Raw genomic sequence first — 12,932 nt, forward strand, 5'->3', positions numbered from 1 at the left:
TATTACTAAATTAACTAACTAACAGTCACGCCGTTTTACCATGACGATGTTGAAGTTGCAATGGGTAGGGTTAGAGAATAGACCGCCAAACTTCTCTTTTTTGACACGCACCCATTGCTATCACATATCATATATCGTCTTCTAATTGTTATTCTGACTCTTGACAAGGCTTCCCTCAAGTATTTGATTAATATGATCATGCCTAGTTAAAAAACACAATTCAGAATAATCGAAACGTAACTTGAAATGAATTAATCAGTGTTTTGTGACCAGATCTTTATATTCCCATCCCCACTTTCTTCAACCTTACAACACACCCCAATTGGGGATGGCATAGTCTCACTGGCACCAGACTGTTGGGAGCAGTTGGGACTCTTTCACATACAAAATGAGATTATATCATATCTGCTTACTCCTGCCAAGAAACGGCGTGATGGTTAGTTAGTTTAATACTAAAACGTGAAAAGCTCAAACAAAATTACAAAAATAATACCTACATCTAAAGGCATTACTAATAAACGTATTTTAATTCAATTTTGCACAACTGATACACAACCATTGTTGTAGGGTAAATGATAAAAAAATTACACAACTGATAAACAAACATTAATGTAGAATAGCTAGTTGGTTATCAGTAGTGTAAAATTTAAAAAAACGTATATTAGTAAGGAGTATAATAATAACACAAATAATAATTATTTAATACTACGAATAATTCACACAACACATTTTTTGTTTTTTTTTTCTACCTGAAATTCTCCTTCAATGTTGTGCGGTTGATTTTGTGGTTTTCCTGGATAAGATGTGCTTCTTCTGAATTTTGGGGGCGATGTTCCAGACGATCTATGACCCTGGTTGGGTGCTCCTCCCCGCCCCCTCGAGTAGTTGTTGCCGGAGCCCCAGGGGCCACCAGCCCATGGCCGGAACCCACCATTATTTCCCCTGCCCTGAGAAATGTTATTTGTTCTTCTGGCTCCACCGTTCGCCCCGTCAAACAAAACAACCTGATCTTCTTCAATGTTTTCATCACCGCCAAATTTAAACTCTCCCATTATGATGTTATTATTTAAACAATAAAAAAATAAATAAAATATAAAAAAAATTACAACAAACACTTTTTGCTACTGTTGCAGTAGTAAGTATGTACTATTGAAAATAATACATCATAAATGATTTGATTTCGTGGTTTTTTTCACACTATAATCACTTTTTATCTATGGTTTTAAGTAATAGTAAAATATGCTCCGCTTTGAAAATCGCTTATTCGGGTTATTTCTGAAGATATTTTCACGGGAATTACAATGTCGGGTTATCGGAGAACTGTTGGTTGTTATTCTTGTTGGGTTTTCGTTTCGAAATATACATTAATGGCGGACGTTTATAGATTTGATTTACAACACTTCCCTCCGCGACGATTCGGGCACAGTTTTCCGCTACCAAAAGTCGACTGCGACAAATTTTTCAGCCATTATTGAAAGCACGTCGGAAAGCGGCGCATGACTCGTTGTTACATCATCCACTTCGCAAAAAGGTCAAAACTCACAACAAAAACGCTATTAAACAAGCAATACAAACGAAAATACTTTTTTATAAAATGGCCGCTAGCGGAGCTATCGTATAAATGTGTTTTTCCTAGCAGCGCTGTCAGGTGGTAACACCTGAAACTAACAAATCTATTTCCATCCGTATTTTAAAGCACGCGAAAAACAACCTTAACCTCACTTGTTAAAAGCATAAAATTGCATATTAAAAATATCAACTTATAACGTTATGTATTCGAAATTGCGGCAGCATCTCAGAATCAAAACGTTGTAAAACGTTGCACTTTACATATAAAAATAGGTCTAATGCTTAGTAATAATAAATGTTATTTTTGTTTGAACGGCATTCAGAAAATGTTATCGGCTGGCACTATGCTGACAAAAGATTGTAAGTACGATAAAACGCGAACATGATGTTAATACTCAAATACTTTTGCGTTAAGGTATATTTTTGCTTGTAAACACGGCGACTTGTTGTTTTTCCGCGCGGTATCGGTCGATACTGTAGTAGGCATGCGTAAATCGTATTTCAGAGTAAAAGCGACCTTATGAAAATAGCTTCAGGAAAATTTCGTTTGTGGCGCTAATATCGGAACATATGTTTTGCCATATGATCGCAAACTGTTCAAACAAAAACGAAAAACAAACCATTTTATCTTGATAATAATATACAGCGTATTTCACGAATTATAAATTATACACAGCGTGTTCAAAATGCATGTATTCTTTACACAGTGTTACAATGTACAGCATATTAAACACACTGGTATTAATTATTTTTGTGAATATCGCACAAGAGTCCCAAATACTCCCATCCGCCTGGAACCAGTAGATTATAACATCCATTGGGGTACATACCCCACAAACATTTGTGAGCCTGAAGTCTGAAAGAAGTGTGGAGGGGAAGGAAATGTGTTAGGAAGGGCTATTCAGAACTAGTCATCGAACACGTCTAAAGTTATTTAAATAATGCTGAATATATGAAATTCTAAATAAGACAAATTGATTAAATAAAATTAACTTACATACTTTATATTATCAGTGCGTCGCTGGTTCAATCTTTTACTAGAGTCCCCCATCATTGCACAAGCAACATTTCCCCACTAGTAATTGTTGGCAGTATGAATAATAATTATTATTTATGGATTATTCGTAAACAATAATGTTTATCTTTCTTTTTTTTAAAGTTATATCCAATTCCTTACTGAGAAGAATAAATTCAAAAATGAAATATTTTTCGAATTTCAAACTAAATTCATCCAAGTCGGTGTTGCAAGTCTTGTAAAAGTTTGCAGACTTGATGTCAAAATTTAATCTTAATCATAAAGAAAGATTATGTTCCGAAAATCCATAGAATACAGAAAAATACAAGAAATGCCTTGTGAACGTGTTATAGTAATTGAGAATACAAGAAATGCCTTGTGAACATGTTATAGTAATTGAGAATACAAGAAATGACTTGTGAACGTGTTAGATAAAGATGAATACAAAAAATGCTTGTGAACGTGTTAGATAAAGAATAATACAAGAAATTCCCTGTGAACGTACTAGAATATAGAGAAATACAAGAAATACCTTGTGAACGTGCCAAAATATTAAAAAAAAACTTTTAACGTGCTATAATATAGAAAAATACAAAATATACCTTGTAAACGTGCTAGAATATAAAATAATGCTAGAAATGCCTTGTGAACGTGCTAGAATCTAGAAAAATACAAGAAACACCTAGTGAACGTGCTAGAATAATGAAAAATACAAGAAATGCCCTGTGAATGTGTTAGAAATCCAAATATTTAGCCACTTGGTGCTTTCAACTTCCAATACTGAGTTTCACCATGATCACGAAATTCCAGCTGAGGGACATGCCAGATCGGGAGAGGCTGGTTTGAGGAGATCCAATGATCTCTCCAACTCGCCTCTCGACCCATCGACTTGCACCGTACTGGGAAGGATATATCCCTAGATTCCTACCCAATCCTCATACCTTTTAACTTCCCAGAACTTCATCTCCTTCCTTTCCTTAAAAAAGACCTTCCACACAGAATCCCAAAATATGACACAGGCTCCGAGAAAAACCGATTTTCTCCTTAAATTAAAAAAAAGAACTTATGAAAGCATTTGAATATTTGAAAATAACACTTCTCCTAATTTACCCATTATTATTTGTATTTTTTCAAGCGAGCTATTTTTTCTTTCACCTTGCAACACCGGCACATGCTGTCATCTGTCATCTGTCAGTTTAAATTGATCAACATCTTAGATTGATATTAATTGCCTTAAGTTATGATTGAATTGATGATTGTAAATAATTGTTGATTTTACAATCTGTGATCCGTTCATACCAATATCAACAAAACTTACGTCTGTAAATATAAATAACTTATGACCCGTCGTATCTTATCTAAACAATATTATTATTGAATGTGAAATTATGGAAACTAATACCTTATCTGTTATTAATGTAATATTTCATAGAATTCGTGATTACTTACGCATTGGCCTATCTCCTTTTGACTGGAGAAGTAATATCCACGTTTAATACTTCTCGTGCCATTAAATATAAGTTGTTTTGTTAAATTTATATCTTTTTAACGGCCATTGTGTTGTGAATAAAAAAAGCTGACGAAAATGGCCACATTTAATGCTGTCGGTAAGTTATATTTCGTGATTTTTGTAATAGATTTATCGTTTTGTTATAACTCTTTTCTGTTCAATCCAATCTCAGTTTTGTCCTATTCAACCTTATAAATTTTAAGTACAGAAAATATAGTAAAATTAAACAAAATTTTCATTTCACGTAATTGGTACGGGGGCTTCATCGAAGCCAGAGTAAAGTTGGCCTCTCAGAAGCTGGGCGTACTGTACAGGGCCCGCAGATACTTTAATAGTACACAACTGCTGACCCTGTACAAATCGCAAGTGCGCCCTACTATCGAATTTGGCAGCCATCTCTGGTCCGGAGCCCCTAAATACCTGAAAAAAACCCTTGACTCTGTGCAGAAACGGGCGGTCCGTTTGATAGATTCCCCAATCTTAACAAACGGACTGCAATCTTTAGAGCACAGGCGTCAGGTAGGTATGCTGTCCTTGTTCTATCGGTATTACAATGGAAGATGCTCTGAGGAACTAGCGTCATTGATCCCTTCGGCACCGGTGCGTAGTCGGGATACACGCCAAACGCGCGCCCAACATTTGTACACGGTTGACATTTGTCACTTGAGAACGGGTCGCTTCTACGATTCGTTCTTAAGTTCAACAGCTCGGCTGTGGAACGAACTGCCAGCCTCTGTGTTTCCTCCCTCCTACAACCTGGGACTCTTCAAGACCCATGTTCACTCCTTCCTCTCCACAAAAAGACCCTCCACACAGCATCCCCAAAGATGACATAGGCCCTGAGGGAAATTATTTTCTTCAGGGCCTCCTGTGTGGAGTTAATATAAAAAAAAAAATTATAATTTTAAATGCATTATTTTCTATTTCCCCTGACATAAATAGTTGTCTTTTATAGTAATTAAGTTGAATCGAAGTGTTATTTAATAAAAATATTTGTAATAGGCATGACCAGCAATCCTAAAAATCACTATAGGTGTTCATTCGAAGATAGTATACAACAATATTGACCCTGAACAAATCGTAAGTGAATTCGGCAGCCACCTCTGGTCTGAAACTCCAAAATACCTTAAAAAATCCCTTGACTCAGTGCAGAAAGGTTGGTTCGTTTGATAGATTTGCCTATTTGAACAAACAGATTGCAATTGGTGGAAGTGCAGTCCTTGTTCTATCAGTCTTTCAATGGAATTTGAGTATCGCACAAGAGTCCCAAATTCTCTCAACCGTCTGTAGCCAGTGAGATTTTAGAGTAGGGAGGGGAATGAGATGCGAAAGAGGAACTTTTTATAGACATTCTACATCAAATTACATGCTACTACAGTGATTGTTATATAATATTAATAATAATGTTTGGATGATTTTTATTGCGCCGTTTTTGTGCAAAATCACCTCATGGGGGCTGTACAAATATATAATACATTTCTACAATAATCTATGTTATTACTAACTGCAGGGTTTTCCAATAAGAGGTGTTATTTTGAATAGCCCGCTATTTCGGTAGATGTTACTTTTGAAGCTGTCATTTTTTGACATTTGAAAAGTAGAAACTACGCTATTAATAAAAATGGAACGATACACGCTTCAACAACGCATTGAAATGATGAAAATTCACTTGAGTGAATCAAATGCAAATCATCTTGAGTGATGAGGCCCATTTCCACCTCGGTGGCTTCGTCAACAAGCAAAATTGTCGCATCTGGGGCTCGGAAAACCCAAGACTTATTGTTGAAAAGCCTCTATATCCTCAACGTGTGACTGTTTGGTGCGGTTTATGGTCCGGCGGAGTCATTGGACCTTACTTTTTCGAAAATGAGGCTGGAGCAACAGTTACGGTGAATGGATTGCGCTATCGAGAGATGATTGATGATTTTTTATGGCCGGAATTGGATGGTATTGATCTGGACAGCGTTTACTTTTAACAAGACGGCGCTACGTGCCACACAAGCAACGAAACCATTGATCTTTTACGATTGAATATCAAAATAACACCTCTTATTGGAGAACCCCGTATATATGGAGATAATATACAGTACAATACTTACCTGGTAGGTCACTTGAGATTAACACTTAATTAAAATTAACTAATTGTTGATTAGCGAAATTTAGATACAGGATTACCTGTCTTCACCCATCAGTTTTCATATGAATGAAAATTAAAATTATTAGCTACGACTGATATATTTACAGAATTCAATCATGAAATGACGAGAAGATGTTTTTGAAGATTTTGAAAGGCACGTATCAACTTTCCCGTACCTACTCAATAGATTCCAGTTGACAAATAGATGGCATCAACGACTCACGTCCATGACCAGGTAAACTCACAGTCGAGCAGAGCGACCACATTGTCATGATGCACCTCTGTCAGCTCCTTGAGGATCTTGATCTCCTTGCCGAGCAGGTTCCGCGACTTGGCCAGCGACTTCTTCGTCACGCTCTTGATGGCCACTATCACAGATGGGTTCTTTCTAAGTCTGTTGACACATTCGCACAAAAAGAAATAAGGTTAAATTGGTTCATCGGAAAGGAATATGGAAAGTTTCCGGGTCTCTTTCTTAGTAGACGATTAAGATTCTACGTACATTCCATATACGTCGTCTGGAAACTGGTAAAAATGGCAAACGATTGATTCTACATCGCGTAGGAAATACCTGTCTCTTCATATCAAGTCATTTACCTTTCCTTATCTGTGGTGTGTATTTACTACACATTGCTTCTAATAACTTTAATAACTCTATAAATATAATGAATTCTGGGTTCAGATTTTAGGTATTCCTCTGTTATACATTTATCCACTGAATTAAAAAATAATATTTTACATAGTTTTCAAATTAAATTAAAAATCAGAGATTTTTGTTAAAAATCGGAAACAAATACACCAATACAATCAACCGTGTGACAATGCTACGTGAAGAGTGTGCAAGGAAATGACACGCTATTGATGTCCCGCTTTAGTTTGCTATGCGGGAACATGAGAAATCCACACATCCACAGTTGTATTTTGATTTAGACCATCGATACCTACGACCGCATAGCTGTGTGTGTGCGTCGCGGGCTGTCGTTAGATGTGGACACTTCGCACGTTTTTTTAGCATTTGCCGATGGTTTTTTCATGTTTTTAGCAATTAAATTTCAATTATTATCACTTTTGATATAAAATATAATAAACATAATCGATTAGCTATGAATATTCATATTTTTCCGATATTAAATCGCTTATTTTGAGATGTCTATTGACTACACAGCACCAAAACGCGTGGATTTTTTTAGCACAGTAAGGGAAAGGTTAAACACGTCTAAAGCCCTTTTCAAGCGACATTATGATTCTGAAAGGTGGTATTTCACTAAAGAGAGTATCTACGTTCACAAACTATTTCAGTTGTAATGTATTTCTTCATTGTAATCCAAATTCACGACTATTTTAATTTGTAGTAACAATGTAACCCTTTACTACAATATTTAAGGCATTTTTTGATGTATTTTATTTTTTATGTTTCATTCGTGGTTATAATTTTGTCGAGAGCTAACTTCTTTCAAATATGGAGGAATTCGATACAACCGGTATGTTTTCTTGGGTTATTCATTACTTATAATGAAAATTATACTGAAACTTCCTGTAAGAACTAGCACTGACGAAATCTTCACCAATCTTAACATCATGTCAATTAAATAACTATATTCTAAAACTATACTCAATTACATTCATAAGTACAAAACCCAAGAAATAACAACAAACACGTACAATAGAAACACTAGATCTCATGGTCAAAAACTTATCCAACAAATAACTACTAATACAACTTTTGGGCAAAAAAGCTTCTTATATCATTGTATTAAACTCTACAATAAAATACCACTCTCACTCAAAAACCTCAACATTATAACATTTAAATCTCAAATAAAAAGCTGGATACTTAATATAGGGAGATCTGAAATAGAAAATATACTGATATCAAAAACCGACTAAAACCGAATCTACTAAACTGAACTATACAAAAAACACTATCTTACTTATTTTAAAATTATTTAAAAAAAATTATACTATATGAAATATGTTCATAATTAAATTCATATGTTACTTTGTTGTAATATTAATTTCTTATAATTAAATTTTAATATGTAAATGACATCCTCAGCACGGGAGATCCCAGTGAGGATATCATTATCTCTATTTGTTACTAAGAAAAGAAGACAATAAATCTTTTTTTTTTTTTTTTTAAACTTCCGATTTTGTTGTCCGGGTTAAATCTTCCCCAAAGGAAAAACTTAACCCTTCCACACACTTTTCCACAAATGATCATCTAGTCAATCAACACTATGTAAGTGCATTATATAAGCAAAATAAATACAAAACAATACAAGAACAACACGTCAACTCACCAGAGATCAAATGGGAAAATAATTCACCGACTCCAGATATTTCCATATCAGAGGGTTCGTCTCGGTAGAACTTCTAACAGGGCCTATAAATCCTACTGATCCCTCAACATAAATATTTAAAAAATCTTTTGTAATCCTACATGTATTCAAAATGACCGACTTTTGCATCTTTATATATAAATTTTTTTATAGATCTAATACGCCTAAATTTTGAATGAGAGAGCTAGGTATAATGCCAGTAGCCGAAATAACGAATGGTAATATTTTTATAGTCTGAGAATGCCAAATTCTTTTTATTTCATTTCATAAATCTGTGTATTTTCTTATTTTTATATTAACAGATTTTTGAATATTACAGGAATTTGGAATAGCGACATCAATGATATAAGTTATTTTTTTAATTTTGTCATGTAAAACTATATCGGATCTATTATGACTAATCGTTCGGTCTGTTAGTATAGTTTTATCATAATATATTTTATAAAATTCGTTTTCTAAAAATGAATTTGGTTCGTATTCATAATATGGTACTATATTACGGCAGTCAATCAAGTTATGTTTAATTACCAAATTTTGGTGAATCATTTTTAAAACTTGATTGTGCCTAAATGTATACTCGGACGGTGCTAATATAGAACATCCCGATATAATATGTTCTATAGTTTCCGGAAAAGCCAAACATTTTCTACACAAATCATCAATTTGATTTGTATCTTTGATTATATGCTTTCTATAATTTTTAGTATTAATGACTCTATCCTGAATTGCAAGCATAAATCCTTCTATTTCTGCGCTCAACTCTCCAATACTCAACCATTTGTTTGACTTAATTTTGTCAACATACGTTTGGTTGAGATAATTGAAGTGTTTTGCGTGTAAAATTTTATTTGACCAGGAATCTAATAATTCCTGGTTGGGATTTATAAAAATGTTGGCATTCTCATCGTATAAATTTAAAGGTGTAATATTTCTATCTGCCTTGCAAATTATTTTGTGCATTTCTGAGCTATGAGCTTTCCTATGGAAAAAAGTTCTTAGCATTTCTACCTGATTATGTTTCAAAGAAGTTATTTTGACTATACCTCTACCTCCTAAATTTCTAGGTAAATTAACTCGTTCTATAGCTGAATTTGGATGATGGCAATTAAACTTTGTTAGCGTAGTTCTAATTAATCTTTCTAAGTTATCTAAATCTGTATTAGACCATTTAATTATGCCAAATGAGTACGTTAATAGAGGTATTGCCCAAGTATTTATTGCTTTTACTAAATTTTTAGCAGATAGATTGCATTTTAAAATTTTCCTTATCCTAGTTTGAAATTTAATCCTAATATCATTTTTAATACTACTATGGTCTAATCTATTTGATTGTGGGTATCCTAAATACTTATAAACCTCATCCCTTTTCATACTAGTAATTTGGAAATTTCTAAATATACTCTCGTCCCCATCTACAATTTTGCCTTTCTCTATATGGATCGTTCTACATTTATCTAAACCAAATGTCATTTTGATATCATCTGAAAAGTTTTTAACTACCTCGATCATTTTCTCTAAATTTTGTTCAGAATTCGAAAATAATTTTATATCATCCATAAATAATAAATGCGAAATTGTACTACTCTCCCTTGTATTACCCTTAACTTTTATTCCAAACTTGCTTTTAATTAACATTTTAGATAGAGGATTCAATGCTAAGCAAAACCAAAGAGGACTCAATGAGTCTCCTTGAAAAATCCCTCTTTTAATTGAAATGCCCGGTATTACTATTTTCTTACCTTTTAAATTGATAAGTAAATTGGTATTCCAAAAGGACATAATATTTTCCAAAAAGCTCATAATAATGGGGTTAATTTTATATATTTTTAATACTTTGATCAGCCACGAGTGCGGGACACTATCGAAAGCCTTTTGGTAGTCTATATAGCAAGTATGTAAATTACGTTTTCGAGTTTGAATCTGTTATTTATAATTATTTATAATTTAATCTGTTATTAATATTATTATTAATCTTATTTATTAGATCTTTTCCAGAGAGGTATATACTCTCAGTATTGCCCTGGTTAAAAACTATCATTCAGAGTCGCAACATAGACCGATGGCTAAAAGCTATTTCAAGCAATGTTACAACAAGATGGTTTGGTGACCAGACCCATCTGCTTCACTTCCCCGCTACCTTCGACTTCCGAACATACCCTGATCGAGGATTCCATAGTCTCACTGGCACAGATTTTTTCGGCAAATAAAGGGTTAAAAAAACCTTCCACAGCCGAGTCTGTGCTTCAACGCATTTAAAAAAATATAAACCAATTGATTTTAAAGTAACCAATTTTTCTCGAAAACAAAAACTCGAATCGAAAAAAGTTATACTACAAAATCGACTGCGAATGAGATGAAGATTCACCAGTTTCTCACTTGTACTATGACTTTCTGGACACCATGTACATTATAATAATAATAAAATTGCCCCCATCACCTTTTTACATAACAATAATATTGGAATTATTTGTATAGCGCTGTTTTTGTTTTGATCACGTCAAGGGTTCTGTACAAACAAATAATATATTTCTACAGTTATTATTTTTTTTAATGAAAAACTAATGTTTATAAGACAAGGTTTTATGCATTGCATAAAAATTAACATGGAATCTGCGATTGCCTTCCTCTAGAAAAAACAGAACAAATAAAGTATCTAGGAATCGTAATTGACCATAACCTTAGATGGATACCTCACATCAAACAAATCACAAATAAACTTCTAAAAACAATACACATTTTCCTAAACATAATAAACATATATAAAATAAAACAATATATTTTGCACTTTGTCAATCAATAATAGAATATGGAATTATTGCTTGGGGAGGAGCAACAAACTCGGCTATCAATTACATAGAAACCGCACAGAAAACCATCTTAAAGGTAATACTAAAAAAACATAGACTGACTGATACAGACCAAATATTCAACAGCTGTGACGTACTAGATATACGCCAATTATACGTTAAAACACTACTAAACTACATTTTTGACTAAATTTGAATAAATTTCAACATACACAAAATAACACTAACAGACCAGTTAGACAAGCGTACAAAGAAAACATAAAAACTCCGACAGTAAATTCAAGCTTTGGACAAAGACACTACCAATACCATGCTATAAAAGCTTTCAACAGTGTAAAACTTGAAATTAAAATTGAGGAAAATAAAAATAAATTCACACACAAAATTAAAAAATGGATTAAATAACAAAAAAGACAATATTACCAAAATGTCATAGCATAAAATAAAAATAAAACCTACACGTAACACACAAAACCAATATAAACACACATCACTCACAAATACACAAGATTATATTTTAAATGTATTATTTTCTCTTTAAATGTATTATGTAGATTATATTCTAATATTATAAAATGAAGGCCTCAGCACAGGCAAGCCACCCAGTGAGGCCTACATTACTGGAAAACTTTGAAATGTAAAAAATATTGTACCAAATAAATAAAAAAAAGGTATAACAAATATAAATATTTATATTTGTTTTCCTTTATGCTATGCATAAAACCTTGTCTTATAAAAATTAGTTTATCATTAAAAAGGAAAAAAATAATATTTGACAAGTAAAAAATAATTCACCAATAAATGAAGATATAATATGTCTCGACGCCATCTAGTGAGAAATTTAGGACTAACGAAGCCAAAATAAAGTTGGTTGTTTACAGGTGGAAAAAATATAATAAGCAGTAATTGTTGATTGAGTTACTAGTACATATTGAATCAGTTGGCGGGTTGAAAATAAGCCGACATAGCTCAGTGGTTTCAGAGCACCTGACCGGACATCAGAAGGCGCGGGTTCAATTCCCGTTGGCGGCATTTATTTTTACTCGGGAGATATTTTCAATTTGTAATGATATTTCAGGCAACTAATAATTGCTTATAATTATTTTTTATATTTCTACAATGCTACATTTTTACTAATTATAGACTAGACAAACTATTATCAACAGATTGCATCTACCGGTTCAATAATGGTACAAAGCATTGAACCAGTAAACTTGATGCCGTGTTAGAATGTATATGGTTTTCCAATAAGAGGTGTTATTTTGATATTCAAAGAAACTTTTCCCGTAAAAGATCAATGGTTTCGTTGCTTGTGTGGCACGTAGCGCCGTCTTGTTGAAAGTAAACGTTGTCCAGATCAATACCATCTAATTCCGGCCATGAAAAATCATTAATCATCTCTCGATAGCGCAATCCATTCACCGTAACTGTTGCTCTAGTCTCATTTTCGAAAAAGTAAGGTCCAATGACTCCGCCGGACTATAAACCGCACCAAACAGTCACACGTTGAGGATATAGAGGCTTTTCAACAACAACTCTTGGGTTTTCCGAGCCC

At 33.5% G+C, this 12,932-nt stretch overlaps 2 protein-coding genes across 3 annotated transcripts in view; one reads left to right on the forward strand and one right to left on the reverse strand.

The window, feature by feature from the left end:
* LOC149416222 (translational regulator orb2-like) overlaps positions 1-1,458 on the reverse strand; it is a 132,293-nt gene extending 130,835 nt beyond the window's left edge. For both annotated transcript variants that reach the window (XM_089641596.1, XM_089641595.1), the window contains exon 1: positions 750-1,458. In XM_089641596.1, coding sequence (XP_089497722.1) covers positions 750-1,052 — 303 coding nt within the window. In that variant the 5' untranslated portion in view covers positions 1,053-1,458. The remainder of the gene's footprint in view (positions 1-749) is intronic.
* A 2,321-nt stretch (positions 1,459-3,779) lies between these two features.
* The window catches only part of Galt (Galactose-1-phosphate uridylyltransferase), a 28,529-nt gene continuing 19,376 nt past the window's right edge, over positions 3,780-12,932 (forward strand). Inside the window, exon 1 of the mRNA XM_089641601.1 lies at positions 3,780-4,191. Coding sequence (XP_089497727.1) covers positions 4,170-4,191 — 22 coding nt within the window. The 5' untranslated portion in view covers positions 3,780-4,169. The remainder of the gene's footprint in view (positions 4,192-12,932) is intronic.

Source organism: Hesperophylax consimilis, chromosome 17, assembly GCF_061612785.1.
Source record: "Hesperophylax consimilis isolate HC1 chromosome 17, BYU_Hcon_1.0, whole genome shotgun sequence".
NCBI lineage: Eukaryota > Metazoa > Arthropoda > Insecta > Trichoptera > Limnephilidae > Hesperophylax > Hesperophylax consimilis.